The sequence below is a fragment of the Mustela lutreola genome, chromosome 4 (genome assembly GCF_030435805.1).
Source record: "Mustela lutreola isolate mMusLut2 chromosome 4, mMusLut2.pri, whole genome shotgun sequence".
In the NCBI taxonomy this organism is placed as follows: Eukaryota; Metazoa; Chordata; class Mammalia; order Carnivora; family Mustelidae; genus Mustela; species Mustela lutreola.
In genome coordinates, this window is record NC_081293.1 from 160,233,875 (window position 1) to 160,250,195 (window position 16,321).

At 37.4% G+C, this 16,321-nt stretch overlaps 1 protein-coding gene across 1 annotated transcript in view; it reads right to left on the reverse strand.

Annotated features, from left to right (window-relative positions):
- TBX20 (T-box transcription factor 20) overlaps positions 1-16,321 on the reverse strand; it is a 59,292-nt gene that overhangs the window by 653 nt on the left and 42,318 nt on the right. Inside the window, exons 7-8 of the mRNA XM_059171549.1 lie at positions 6,119-6,231; positions 3,828-4,212 (exon numbers count right to left, since the gene is read on the reverse strand). Of these exons, the coding sequence (XP_059027532.1) occupies positions 3,872-4,212; positions 6,119-6,231 (454 nt within the window). The 3' untranslated portion in view covers positions 3,828-3,871. The remainder of the gene's footprint in view (positions 1-3,827; positions 4,213-6,118; positions 6,232-16,321) is intronic.

Consider the following 16,321-nt stretch of genomic DNA (forward strand, 5'->3'; position numbering starts at 1 on the left):
AAGCATGCTGAAGAAAGATAAATATCAGAATATTTTATAACTGGCATGGAATATTAGGGAAGAAATTATTTTATGGTTTTCTAAAGTTTTAAGAATCTTTAACCTTCCCTTTGCTTGCTTACAGAAAATCCTTGCATTCTGAAATAATATAAAAACATGTAAAATCTATTCTTCCACCCAAGCTGTCTAAAGGAGTCAGCTGAAAATCTTTTCTGTGTCCACTGCTTTCTTTCTTTCTAGTCTAGACTAGGGTATAATAGCTTTGCTTCTAATGATTATCAATTCCATACATGTTTATTAATGTCAAGTTTCCTTACTTAGTGGAAGATTGAATAAAAATACTGTTTTTCTTGCAATATGTGACCCTGCACATTACATAACTGAGTTTTTGGAACTTTAGTTGCTGAGTCATGGCTAAGTTTGCATATTTAATGGGGTGATAAAGTCATTCTATTCATTTTATTTGAAGCTTATTTTTCTCAATAGAATTCAGCTTAAATATTAGTGAGACAGCCTGAAAAGCTAACATGAAATTTAGAAATGGGTTAAATACCCTAACCTCTCTCTGAAAAATCTATAGGCAGTATGGGAATAGGGATCCGTTTCTTCCAAAGCTATTTTTTCTTGGGCATTTGGAGGGTGCTTTTTTCTTTTTTTGCATGAGGGGCTGGAGATATTGTGGCTGGAGAAGTGTAGTAACAGATGTGGATAAGAGTGGGGGAGGGGAGATCTTGGAATACCCCAGAAGTTAATGTAACTTCTATAGTATAACTCTACACAGAGTTTTTCTTAGTATCTTTTTAATACCTCCCATTCAGTGCCATCTACTAGGAATAACAACAAACCTTTGTTAGAAACTCAAAAGGACTCGCAGTGCAACCTAAACTCATTAATATAGAACTTGTAACCTAATAATTTATGATATATTAGACACCAGTTGGATATATTTAACCACCTATATACTGCTAAGAGTGGACAGAGGATGGAGAAGACTTGAAAAAGTAGTAAAAGAAATAACTGAACTTACTCAGCATTATTGGTATGTGTGTTAAAAACAAATCAGGTCTGCAGAACCTACTAAGATATGAATTAATCCCTTCAGGTTAGATAAAGCAGTTCTGGAAGGGCCTCGTTTTAGCAGCACTGCACATTAGCCATGCATTTTGATACTGTAATAAACCTTGGGGGAAACCCTGGATTTATTCCAAATATACTATAACTCATGCTCTGAATTATTTAATTGGCTTTCCCACTATCTAGTTGTTGCAATTACTTTTGGTAGGATAGATTTTAGACTTTAAAATCTTAAATACCCAAAGAGTTAAAGAATCAACAACTAGAAAAGCTCAGAAAGACCCCGGTTGGAGTAAATTTCTACCCTTGGTTCTCATGGCTAGGATGATTTTGATCAGTTTAAGCTCCATGTACCTGGTGCTTTTTATTTCTGGTTCAAATAATGCCAGATACTTCAAGAATACATCCAATTTAGAATTTCAGGTGTTATTTCCAAAGAGCATGCTTTGGTATCCTAGTTTTTGCTTTTCTCTAAGTGCTCTACTTATTTTTAGCCTTATATTGCTTAATTACAATATCAAGATATGAAGTCAGGAAATCTGGCATAAAACCATATTTAGCAAAAACATATAACCCTACTTTAAGATATGTCAATTGGGGAAAATGTCTAAGTGGTATTGAACTGATCCTGCCTTCTCATCAGAAGGATTCACTTTAGTAGGCCAGTAAGTAATTTACCAGAGTATTGAGTAGCATCATGTTAAATAGCATCTAGTTTTGTTATTCCTGCCGTAAGCAGCAGTACCGTGTATTGAAAGGAGCACTTGGCAACAGGCCAACTATTAAGTGTCAAATCCCTATCCTAATCTGTATGGTTATTTAAACATTACTCATAGCTGCTTTTTTAAAGAAATGCATTATCTATGCTGTGTTTGAAAACAAACTACCTGTGGATACTGTAGCATAACATGCAAGAAGTTATAAATTAGCTTATGATGTCTGCCATAGGACCTGGAGATGCTTGGCTGGCACAGTCCAGGCTTCTCCATAAGTAAACTATGGGACATAGTGGAGAAAAACAATTGACAAGTCCAGCAACAATAGCATCACATAGACAGGCTATGCCATTATGCCTTGTCTCATAGACTAGAAATGGCCCAGAAAAGCATTTGGTATGGAAAAACATAACAGAACAAATAAAATTCCATGCTGTCTGATGTGATAAGTATATTGCGTTTACTCCCGCCTCTACTCTCAGCGGTGATATTTCCCATCTCTTTTAACAGGTTCAGTACTTTTACAGTCAGAACAAAGTAGATACAAAATTTAAATTAGGTTAAGATAGAGTTTTGGGGAACACTATAAAGAAGACAGGTTATATCTCATAGCTAGAATGTATTATATCTAAAGTTGAAGGACTATAAACTTCACTAAATTTCTGTTGTTAAGGAAATGGACTGTTAAAAAATTCCAAATATACTTCCCTGACTGTAAATGCTTATATACATGTTGCCACCCAATACAGAAATTATATATCACTAAAATATCCTCAATTACTAAACACTAAAGGAAGGCTTAAGAAGACATTAAGAATGCAAAATAGAGGGTAAATGCTTTACATTGATTTACAAGCACTGCCAGTGTTTTAGTCAGAGGGTCACTGAGTTGACCTATGATTCCACATAATGGACTAGAAAAATGGTAAAGGAGTCACTGAATGAACAGTAAGAAAGAAGGACAAACCAGATATAGGTGTACATAGTCCTTGTAAGCATAGGTTAAATGGTGGCTATTCGGGCATTCAGAATGGTCATTCACAAATCCTTGTCAATCAGTGGTAACAGCTAATCTAATAACAAAGCAGATTTACCAAAAATGAGAATTTGGCCCAGGACATTTTACCACCCAAAAGGTCTCTCAAAGCTAAACTAAAAATGAAGAGAACTTTGGTACCCATGGCAGAGAAATTCCCTTCAGAACAGGGCAGCTGTCTTGTTATTGCAGACTGAGAGAAAGTCTCAAGTGGCATCTCCTAGAGGCTTTAGAAATGTTCCTCAGTGAGTAAGTCACTAGTGCACTTAGAATGCAGCCCGGAAAAATAAAACCTCAGTTTTACGATGTAACACATAGAGCCTCTTGCTTCAAAATTGTGTATAGGTTTTTCCTACACAAACGACAAGTAATTGCAAGAAAGAGAATTAGACTGGGAAAAAGAGCTTGTCAGGTACTGGCCCTTCAGTATTACAAAAAGAACTTTGTAAAGTCATTACTACCTGCTCATCCACAAAATAGGATGCTTCGGCATTGTCTCAGCCCCTTCTCCAGCAAACTAATACAAAGGGAAACTAAACATGCTTAAGCTACAACACTACAAATGTTTCTCTATTGACTCCCATTTTCTACAGGGAGAAACGGACTTAAGTTAGTCACTATGCATTACAGTCAGTATGTTATATATATTGCCTCTTTGAAGATTCTTTTAACCTGTGGAAAGCAGAAAGAAAACCATATCTACACATTGATTTTATACATTACTGCATTGACACAGCATTTTTAACTGCTAGGTATAATGCACCATAAGATTCATCTGCCTTGTGTTATTAAATTTCCTGGATAAGTTAGTATACTACTGGCTGCTGGACTTAGGCTGGCTAAGTCTACGTTGATTCTCTCTCAAACTGTGGTGCACTCCCTCAGCAGCAGGTTTAATTGTGAGTCCAGCTCTCCTCTTTAATAGGACCCATGTCTCCTGGAGAGCTCCTGCTCTAACACCCGACATCCCACCCACCCAACCCTGCCCCATATTTCCATACCCATTTGTACATTCTAGATCTGGATTCTCCTAGGTTTAGAAGAGTCATACAAATGGTGTCATCACAGCAGAGGAATGGCGCAGTCCTTGGATAGCAGCGTAGGGCCCCTGCTGAAAGTAGTGATGGTACCGGGGCATGTGGAATGAGGGGAATGTCGGGCCACTCCCCTGCATGGAGCTGGCAATAGCTGATGGTGTCAGAGGCATCCCAAGTCGGCCATAGGGTGGCAATGAGCCCTGTATAGGGTGAGGAATGGGGGTTGCTATGGATGCTGTGCTGGTGCCCAGTGTAGTGAGGGGCTGGGGGTGCTGAAACCCGGGGAAACTGGATGAAGAGGACACCCAGGAGCTGAGAGACAAGTTCTCGGATGTTGTAAAGGCTGACCCTGGAAGGAAAAGAACTCATTAGACTAGGAACTCTATTTTAGGGAGCAAATCAAGAATTACATTATCTGTAAGGACTGATTTATTTTTTTTAAATATATAATAGATCTGCAATTTAAAAAGACAAGCTTGTCAACCATGAGTCACAGCTACCTTTCCAGGTAAGATATCATTTATACCATATATGGAAGAGAAAATTTACTAAATAGAAAAAGACTTAACTCATTAGATGGTCTACATACTCCCAGAGAATGGCCACAACACTAGAACCTAACCTGAAAGTGATAACTGGATTCCCTTTAAAGGAGCCCAGATGGCGCTATCTGTCCTGATGTTGACAACATGCCTGGAAGGTAAGCTGCACATAGGAGCCTCAACAAACTCACTGGTTTCTAAAAGCATTGTGAAAACTCCCCAAAATGGTTTTCTTTTTATAGCTTCCATAATTCTTTTTTTTTTTAAAGATTTTATTTATTTATTTGACAGAGAGAGATTACAAGTAGACAGAGAGGCAGGCAGAGAGAGAGAGAGAGAGAGAGAGAGGCAAGCAGGCTCCGTGCTGAGCAGAGAACCCGATGCGGGACTCGATCCCAGGACGCTGAGATCATGACCTGAGCCGAAGGCAGCGACTTAAACCCACTGAGCCACCCAGGCGCCCCAAGCTTCCATAATTCTTTATTAAATATTTGACAAGTTGAAGGGCACCTGGGTGGCTCAGTGGGTTAAGCCACTGCCTTCGGCTCAGGTCATGATATCAGGGTCCTGGGATCGAGCCCCACATCAGGCTCTCTGCTCAAGCAGGGAGCCTGCTTTCCCCTCTCTCTCTGCCTGCCTCTCTGCCTAATTGTGATCTCTCTCTCTCTGTCAAATAATTATATAAAATCTTTGAAAAATATACTTGACAAGTTGTAAGAGTAAGATTTTCTTATATCACAGCATCCACAAGTTTAAACAAAAGTTGACACTGAATTTTCTAACTGTATAATTAATTACTAGTAGTCCATTTGGATTTAATTTTAAGAGATGTCCTGTATTTTGATAGATTACACTATTCCATATAAAGGACATAAAAATATGACAGAGGGCTCTGTCCCCACATGAACATCCCTGTGTTCAGGGTTAGGCACCTTCTGGACTCCCAGCTGCAAAGTGCTCCTCTGTGAGCCTTTGGGACAGAGGAACTTCTCAGTATTCCCCCATTGTCACCACTGGGGCCACTGCCTGTACATAATGCCCTTCACCTGGAAAATCTTCTAAAAAGTGTTTTCTGGGGTACCTGGGTGGCTCAGTGGGTTAAGCATCTGTCTTTGGCTCAGGTCATGATCCCAAGGTCCTGGATTGAGCCCCACACTGGGCTCCCTGCTTAGTTGGGAGTTTGCTTCTCCCTCTCCCTCTTTCCCTCCCCACCCCTGCTCATGCACGTGTGAGCTCTCAAATTAATAAGAACTTTTACAAAGTAAAGCAAAATAAAAGAACTAAAAGTGTTTTTCATTTTAGTCATCGATCCTAATAAGATAGTTCTGGAATATCTTGTAAGAGAAACAGATAAAGTCCCTGATTCCAGATTATAAAATTGGGGTTCAGAAAGACTAAAGGACTGCTTCCAGAGTCCAACAGCTCTTTGGTGGTAGATCACAGACAAATAACTCCTGAGCCCGGACTCAGAGGCTTGATGTCCTTTCACTAGAAAATCACAGGAAACCATCAGGTAGAAAATTACTTAAGACTCTGAAGCAAAATAATGGTTTGTATGAAAATCAGCTTCAGGAGCTGTCCTTCCCCAAGAGACTCCTGAAATACTTTTGGGGCAGAATGCTCCCTGAGAACTACAAGTTTCATCATCTACTTCTCTTTCTCATTCTGGGTGCTCTTACTCCCAGCAGTTACACTGCCTGGTAGCTGTCTTACCTCGATTCTGTGTTGTCTGAACCTCATCCCCCAGCACATCCTCTTCTCCTCCATAGGTACGGATGGGTGAGCGGGCATAGGAATGCTTCTGAATCAGGCTCTCCACGCTTTCCCTAAGTTAGAGAAAGACACATCCTGAATAAACTACAAAGTCCTTGGAGATGGAGATGGGTCTGAAAGATAATTTACTAGTCAGTAAAACCATCTTCTCAGCCAAAAGATGCCCACTTCAGGGAAAAGGGACATTCAAAACATGTACATTTAACTATAGCCTCCTCAGAAAGATGACCTCAGACATGCAAATATAAGCAAGCCTAACTGGAGAGGATAGGGACAATCCCTGGAAATCCTACAACATGGAGGACAAAGAGGTGAACAAAGAGTTGGAGTGTAGAATTTAGGAACATGCGAATGTAGAGTTTAATGATTTGAAAAATGAGGGAGTGAAAATCCTGAGGAGCTGCAATGACTCTTCTAACTTCATTGGCTAATGAATATAAAGCAAAGACTTGACTGATCCGAACTGCACTTACTCAGCATCTGATGAAATGCTGGCCGGAAGTTCAGAATGTCATTAGTCATAAAAAGACAATGTTCACTAATAAACCCAGTAAGCACACAAAGTATGTGACAATATGGGTAGTTGGGATAATGTACACTTTGAGATTCCGGTTGCTTTAAGACTGAAAATAACAGGGGTGCCTGGGTGGCTCAGTGGGTTAAAGCCTCTGCCTTCGGCTCAGGTCATGATCTTAGGGTCCTGGGATCGAGCCCCACATCAGGCTCTCCCCACATCAGCACGAAACCTGCTTCCTCCCCTCTTTCTGCCTGCCTCTCTGCCTACTTGTGATATGTCAAATAAATAAATAAAATCTTTAAGAAAAAAAAAAAGACTGAAAATAACAGAAAATCTCTAAAGGACACATAAAATGGCCATTAGGAAATTGAAACCCCCCAAATAAATTGGTCTATTGGTTTTGAAAGTGGTCTTCCTATTGAAACATGGTCTAACAAAGAATGCAGTTAACTTTAAAATGAGCATTATATTGGTATTGGCTCATTTGACCAGCTGTTGTTTTTTTTTGGGGGGGGGGGCAGCAAGAGTTTAGCCAAAGAATTATTTGCCAAAAATGTAAGTTGATAGCAGGTTACAGGCTTACATAGTATACATCTCTAAAATAGCTGTGGCCTAAAGATCAACATACCAAAGGACAGAAAAAAGAATTAAACAATTGAAAAATTGTGTGTTGAATTTCACACTGAGGGGACAAGGAAAGCAAGTAAAATGTCACAATAACTTTTCAAAATGTAACATCTGTCAACATTTCACATAGATATATAAACTTTACTGGTGAAAAAATACTAACAGTGAATCTGGCCTTCTAGAAAACTTGTATACTCAGAAATGAAAGCATTTTGTCATATTATATAGCTTGCAAGTGAGAACATAAGGGCAAGCTTAAAAGAAAAGTTAATTGTAGCACTATTCAAGTTACATCTCCATTTCCAGGGAGTTTTAAAATCAGCATACAATACCAACATGCAGTCAAAATGATTGGGATCCATATCCAATAAATTAGCATACAGCTAGCTTAAAAAGTAAAATCATTCCATATTTATTGATATGGAAAGAACTCTAATATATAGTAAGTGAAAAAAACACAGAAGATATATAGGTATAAAGTATGTTACCATTTGTGAATTTAAAACAAGGAATATATATGTTTGTATATGCATAATATTTCTGGAATGTTCCAGTTTCAGAACAGGAAACTGCCTAGAATAGGTCATCTCTGTATGGCGGAACCAGGGATTTGAGGGACTGGAGCAATGCTTCCCAACCTTGTCTTGACTCTCAAATTTGTCCCAGTTCCACTTGAGTCCCCTGGGGCTCTTAACAAAGAAAAACTAAATTGAGGTGTAATTAATATACAACAAATGGTATATATTTAAAGTGTCCAATTTGACCAGTTTTGGGCATATGTGACCAGTGACACCACCACCATAAGTAAGATAACAAACACACCTAACACTGACAAAAGCTTCCTAATGCTTCCTGGTCCCCACCCCAACAAGTCTGACTGAGGAAACCACTAATAAGATGTCTGTTCCTACAGACTAGTTTGCATTTTCTAAAACTGTATGAAAATGAAATCTTATCTTATGTTTTCTTTTTTTTCATGTTTTCTTTATTAATCTGGCTTCTTTCCACTCAGCATAAATATTTTGAGATCCATCATGTTGGAGCGTATTATCAATAGCTGAATCTTATTCAACTATTAGTGGTGCTGTGGTCCAAACTATAGTATGGACTATAGTTTACCTATTCACCTGTTGAGCAACATTTGCCTTGTTTCTAATTTCTCTTACACAGGAAGCTGTTACCCATACTCATGTAAACTTTTTTTAAGTGGACATATGCTTTCACATCTTACTTTCTAAAAAGGTTTTTAGTTACTAAAAAGGTTTTTAATTACAAATTTCAAAACTATCAGTCTGAAACCATAAGAGACTCTTAATCTCACAAAACAAACTGAGGGTTGCTGGGGGGTGGGGGGGTATGGAGAGGGTGGTGGGGTTATGGACTTTGGGGAGGGTAATGTGCTATGGTGGGTGCTGTGAAGTGTGTAAACCTCGTGATTCCCAGACTTGTACCCCTGGGGCTAATAATACATTATATGTTAAAAAAAAAAAAAAAAACAACTATCAGTCTGTTTCTTCTTGAAGGAATTTTAGTAGTTTGTGTCTTCAAGGAATTTGTCCATTTCATCTAAATTGTTGAAATTATAAGCTAAGTATTCATAATATTGCTTTATTATCCTTCCTTTCAGTATCTGCAGAATCTGTAGTGAAGTTATTCCTCTATTTCCTGGCTGTGGTAGCTTGTATCTTCTCCCCTTGTTTCCTAATCAGTTTGGGTAGAGGACTGCCAATCTTAATATATCTACTTTGGTTTTGTTCCCACTGATTTTCTCTATTGTTTTCCTATTTTCTATTCCACTTATTGCCATTCTGATGTTTATTATTTTCTTTCTTCCACTTATTTGGGGTTCTTATTTGTTTGTTCTTCTTCCCTAGTTTCTTGACATGAAGCTGCAGTCATGGATTTGAGATTTCTGTAGGAATGTAGGGGTGACTCAGTCAGATAAGCATCTGACTCTTGGTTTCAGATAAGGTTATGATCTTGGTGTTGTGAGATCAAGTTTGCATTGGGCTCCACACTCAGTGCAGAGTCTGCTTAAGATTCTCTCTCCCTCTGCCCCTCCCCCTGCTTGCTCTAGTTCTCTCTCAAATAAATCAATCTTTAAAAAAATAAAGTGGGAAAGTAGCCTATAAATGTCCTCTTTGTTTTAGCAGCATCCTCCAAGTTTTTATGGGCTATATTTTCATTTTCATTCAATTCAAGATATTTTCTAATTTCCTTGTTGATATCTCCCATGACCCTTGGGTTATTTAGACATATGTTATTTAGTTTCCAAATGTTTGGGAATTTTCCAGTTATCTTCCTGTTATTACTGCTTTCTAATATAACTCCATTGTGGTCAGAGAACATACTTTGTATGACTCGAATGCCTTTAAATTTACTGGGACCTGCTTTTTGGCACAGGGTATTGTCTATCTTAGTAAATGTTCTGTGTACACTTGAAAAGAAAGTATATTCTGCTGATGTAGGACAGAGAATTTTATAAGTGTCAGTTGGGTGAAGTTGGTTAACAGAGTTGCTTAAATCTTCTATATTTTTACTCATGTTCTACTTGTTCTATACATTTTTGAGAGAGGAATAGTGAGGTCTCCAACTATAATTGTTTATTTTTCTATTTCTCCTTACAGTTCTGTCAGTTTTTCTTCATGTACTGTACTCTGAAGGTCTCTTAGGTGCATAAATATGTAGGACTGTATGGTCTCCTGATGAATTGAACCCTTTACAGGCATACCTCAGAGAGACTGTGGATTCAGTTCCAGGCCACAGCAATAACATAAATATAGCAATAGAGCAAGTCAAATGAATTTTTTGGTTTCCTGGTACATATAAAAGTTATGTTTACACTACACTGGAGTCTATTAAGTGTACTATAGCATTATGTCTAATGAAAACAATGTATACCTTAATTTAAAAATAGTTCTTTGTTAAAAAATGCTAACCCCATCTGAGCCTTCAGGAAGTAGTAATCTTTTTGCTGGTAGAGGTTCTTGCCTCATTGCTGATCAGGGTAGCAGTGCTGAAGGCTGGGATGACTGTGACAATTTCTTCAACTAAGACAATGAAGTCTGCCATATAGATTGACTCTTCCTTTCACAAATGATTCCTCTGGGGCATGTGATACTATTTGATAGCATTTTGCTCACAGAAGAACTTATTTCAAAATTGTAATCAGTACTCTCAAACCATTACTGCTGCTTTATCAACCAAGTTTATGTAATATTCTAAATCCTTTGTTGTCATTTCACCAATCTTCACAGCCTCTCCACCAGGAGTAGATTCCATCTCAAGAAACCACTTTCTTTGATCATCCCTGAGAGGCACCTCCTCACCCATTAAAGTTTTATCATGAGCTCATGGCAATTCAATCACATCTTCAGCTCCAATTCTAACATAAGTTCTCTTGCAATTTCTGCTCCATCTGCAGTTATTTCCTCCACAGAAGTCTTGAATCTTCAATTTTTAAAAAATGCAGCCTCTACAAATCACAACAAAGCAATGTGCAATGTAATGCAGTATGCCTGCTTCAGTATGAAAGCATACTGATCTACCATATCCATGGTAAGTGCTTTGCTCTGAAATCTATGATATCAATAGAGTTATTCCAGTCTTTCTTTTGACTGGTGTAAACATGGAATATTTTTTCTATTGCTTTCTTTGAACTTGTTGCCTTTATATAAAAAGTGCATTTCTTAAAAGGCACCATATATTGGTATTGTGCTTTTTAATCCAAACAGATAATCTCTCCCCTTTAATTGGGGTATTTAGTGCATATATATTTAATGTGATTATTAATATGGCTAGGTTGAAATCTGTCATCATTCTATTTGCTTCTTACCTTCTCATCTTCTATTTACCCTTTTCTTTTCTTGTCTTCTTTTAGGTTGCTTTATTCTTTCATTTCATCTCCTTTATTCATTTATTAGCCATTAATTTTTGTTGTTATTTTAGTAGTTGATTTAGTATGATAGTAAGTATTTTTAACTTAGTACAATTTACTAGGCAAATGATACGATACCACTTCAAGTATACTCAAGACTTATAATAATATGTTTCCATTTCTCCCTTCCATCCTTTCTGCTGTTGTCAAACATTTTACTTTTACATGAATCCGGCATTACATTGTTGCTGTTTTGATTAAATAATTATTTTTTGAAAGATGTAAATAATATGAAATCTGATCTACTTATCCTTGTAGTTACCATTCCCACTGCTCTTCATTCCTTTGTGTAGATCCAGATTGACATCTAACCTTCTTTCTACCTGAAGGACTCCCTTTAACATATTTGTAGTATATTTTGCTGATGGTGAATTCTTTTAGCTTTCATATATCTGAAAAAATGTCTTCATTTTACTTTCATTTTTTTGAAGATATTTTTGCTGAGTATAGGACTCTAGGTTGACAAACACGTTTTCTTTCTGTACTTCAAAAATGGAGCTCATCTCCTCGCCTACTTTTTTTTTTTCTATTTACTTTGTTTTTGTAAAGAAATCTGCTGCCATCCTTATTTTTGTTCCTTTTATATGATATCTTTACTTCCCTGGTTGCTTTCAGTACTTTCGCTTCATCATATATTTGAGCAATGTTAGTATGATGGCCCTGGTGTTATTTCTTCAAGCTTCTTGAGCCTCTTCGGCTATGTGTTTCAAGTTGTCATTAAATTAGAAAAAAAAATTTGGATATTACTACTTAAATATAATTCTTCTCCCACCAACCCCCAACTTTCCATCTATCTTTAAGGATCTCTAATTACACATGTATTAGACTGCTTAAAGGTTTCTCATAATTTACCAATATGCTCACCTTTAAAAATTTCTCTTTGTTCTCTGTGTTTCACTTTGGATAGTTTCTATTGTGTATCTTCAGTAGAATTTTGATTTGAGTATTTTGGACATCTTCCATCTCTCTAATTTTTTCAACATGGATATAATTGTTTTAATGTCCTTGTCCTGTAATTGTAATATTTGTGCCAATTTCATTTTTAGTTGATAAGTCTATCACAATATTGGTCATATTTTCTACCTCTTTATACTTCTGTTAATTTTTTATTAGATGCAAAACTGTGAATTTTATCTTCTTGGGTGCTGGATGTTTTTGTATTCCTGTAAATATTCTTGAGCTTTGTTCTGGGATAGAATTAAATTACTTGGAAATAATCTGATCATTTTGGGTCTTACTTTCAAGATATCTGAGGGAAGATTGGAACACTGTTTTCGTTTTTCCTCACCATTGAAGCAAAAACCTTCTGAGAATTCTATCAAAAGCCCTGCAAATCAGAAGGTTTTCCAGTTAGATGGAAAGAACAGGCACTATCTGTTAGATGTCAGAACAGGCACTATTCCCACTCCTGTATAAATACTAGACCCTGTTTCCTCTAATCTTTTCAGGGGTGTCCTCCCCCTCCCCCAGCCTGTGGTAGTTTCCTTGGATGCATGTGCTAATCAGATCTCTGCTGAACAGTCAAGGGGGACCCCCTAAAGATCTCTGGAGTTCTCTTATCCTAAAGTCTGTCCTGTGGATTCTGTTTTGGTCTCGGCAAACTCTTAGCACTAACTGTTAAACTCGGGAAATTTGCCAAGCTCTGCCTGTATTCTCTGCCCTTGTGCAACAGCCTAGATATACTCTCAAACCATATGCTAGTGCCATCATAAGGCTCACCTCATTTGATTCCCAACCCTTGGGGATTACTGTCTTTTTTTGCCTAATGTCCAATATAATTAAAAAAAATTGTTTTGTATATTCTTCATATTTAAGGCAATAGAGTATACTTGCTCCTTGCTACTTTACCTTTACCTGAAGCAACCTCCCTCCTGGAGATCTTCTAAAAATTTGAAAACCCAGGCCACACCAACAGAATAAGTAAACCACAATCTCTGGGGGTGAGACACAGGCTTCGGTAATTGTTAAAGTTCCCCAAGTGACTCCAATGGGAATGCAAATTTAAGAACAGAGGAAAGGTATGTGATGGATGTTTTTCACCAGATACTCCCCTATACCCTCTGAACTTTGAACATATGTATTGTTTATCAAAATTAATTTGAAATCATAAAAATGTCATGAAAGTAATACCCTACCAATTAACAACAAAAACAAAAAAAAAAACAAACTGCTGAACTAAACACCAATACTTGGTAAATTTCTTATAAGGAATTGATAAAACTTATCATTATCATGCTGATTTTTATATAGTATTGAAGTATATATTTTATATAGTATAGCATTGAAGGTAAAGTGGTATATTGGAAATATCATGGGCTTTAAAGTCATTTATCAAATGGGTGAATGTTTAGATGAGTAGGTGGACCACCCAGAATCATTTTCACATGCTAGTTCTGTTACTTCCTTAATCTCTCTTCGTCTCTAAATTGAAGAACATAATACCAGCCTCACATGGCCATTAATTCATCCAAAAATATTACTAAATACTTATAATGAACAAGGGACTATTTTAAGAATTGGATATAGCAATAAACAAAACATAAAAATCCCTAACAGAACAGTAGTCTAGAGGGAAAAGAGAGAGGGAGACATTAAGAAAAATATGAAGCACATTAGGTGATGATAATAGTACTATGGAAGCATAAAAATAAAACAGGGACTAGTGATAAGAACTGGAACTGTGAGGATTAACTATGATAAGGCATTTGAACTGGCCAAAACAGAGTCTGGCATATAGGAGTACTTAGTAACCCATAAAAGTATCTAAAGCAGGTAAAAATATTTTATTCTCTTAGATTATATTTGTCTCCAATTTATTCTACCCATCTGAATAATCCTAATTCAGAATAATGAGATCTAAACAGGAGGTTTTTTTCTTGGTGACAGAATACTCAAGTCAGCAGAGAACATGACTACAGTATTATCTGCAGTTCTACTATAAAATTCTATCTATCATGGAGATAAAATGTTAAACTTAAGCAAATCTGTATCACCTATTTAAAAGTGAAACCTAGGGGGGCGCCTGGGTGGCTCAGTGGGTTAAGCTGCTGCCTTCAGCTCAGGTCATGATCCCAGGGTCCTGGGATTGAGTCTTGCATCGGGCTCTCTGCTCGGCAGGGAGCCTGCTTCCCCCCCCCCCCCGCCCGCCTGCTCTGCCTGCCTCTCTGCCTGCTTGTGATCTCTCTCTCTGTCAAATAAGTAAACAAAAATATTAAAAAAGAAAAAAGTGAAACCTAGGGGCACCTGGGTGGCTCAGTGGGTTAAGGCCTCTGCCTTCGGCTCAGGTCATGATCTCAGGGTCTTGGGATTGAGCCCCACATCCAGCTAGCTCTCTGCTCAGCAGGGAGCCTGTTTCCCCCTCTCTCTCTGCCTGCCTCTCTGCCTATTTGTGATCTCTGTCTGTCAAATAAATAAATAAATAAAAATTAAAAATAAATAAATAAAAGGAAACCTATTTTTAAAAATCTCTTGAACAGACTTGTTGAATCCTTTGACTTAGACATATTGAGATGAAAATAGTTCATCATTTACTAAGAGGCATAGTAAATACATTAAATGCAAAAATTAATGGAAAGGGGGGCGCCTGGGTGGCTCAGTTGGTTAAAGCCACTGCCTTCGGCTCAGGTCATGATCCCAGGGTCCTGGGATCGAGCCCCGCATCGGGCTCTCTGCTCAGTGGAGAGCCTGCTTCCCCCTCTCTCTGTCTGCCTCTCTGCCTACTTGTTATCTCTCTCTCTGTCAAATAAATAAATAGAATCTTAAAAAAAAAAAAATTAAAAAAAAATTAATGGAAAGGATAATCTGGCATGACATGGATGCTAATTAATCAATTTGCCAACTGCCCTATATTTTAACCTTTATATGCCCACACTCTGGTTAATGTCAGACCCCGCACAGCCTTAACAGCAGATGTCACTTCCTCAAGGACTTAATTCACTACCATATTAGAGAGTGACTGTCTTTGTGGGTAACTCCGGTAAGAAAAAAGGCACGTAAGCTTGGCAACCCTTACTAAAATGAAACTGTAACATACCAAGCTGATGTCCTTTTAGTCACACCAGCATGTGTCATACTATTTAATATTTAATATTTAATATTAAAATATTTAATATTAAATATTTAATATTTAATTATTTGAAATGAACTTATATGGTCGTCTTCACATGAGAGAGGAACTTGCTTCAAATACCCTAGGAAACACTTTCTCGCTGTATAGTTACAAAGGAATGGCCATCAGTGAGCCCATTTCGGGTGATCTATTTCTGAGGTGTATTCCTCTTCCTGTCCTATTCACATAAACTGCTCAATCCAAGCATTTAAATTCAAAACCAAAATGTAGCATTTGCTTCTCTAAAAGTGCCATTATATAAAATCACTTAAACATCTTTCACATACACACCCAGATAAATCACTTCCCAAATATCATAATGAATCACTGCCTTCTGAAGTATCTTGCTTTTCTATAAGAAGTACTCTATATTCATTTTGTCCTTGGTAGATCACTGGTATCATTACTTATTCTCATCTCTAAGAGGGACGGAAAAAAGGATTTTATCGAAGTGATTTACTTGTGTCAGGCCTGGAAGCGAACTGAAAGCAATGGCAGTTCTTATATAAAGGATGGCATAATTGAATTATTGCCTTTTAAGTGATTAAAAACAGTGGTGCAATATCAGGGCCCATCTCTTTGAAGATGTCGCAAAGAGTAGGCAGCCCGCTTTGTTTACTTTGTGTCTAATCCTTGTTTCTAGCAGGATGAAAAGTGCAAAGAATTTGTTAGCCTAGAAACCCTATTGCAAAGACTTCTAAAATACTGTACCCTGAAAAATAAGGGATGACTCACCTAATGGGTTAAGTGACTTAGGTATCACAAGCTATGACAGTGTCTTGTAATGCTCAAATCTCTAAAATCCCAAAGCAAGAGACTGTAGCTTTCATAGGCTTCCTTTGGATTTAACAGATAAATAAAATAGGGTACCATTACTAAAGTACCATTATCGGCCATTCTAAATATCTAACACTATATTATTTTTCTAGGCAGAAAAAGTACATTATTACCTTA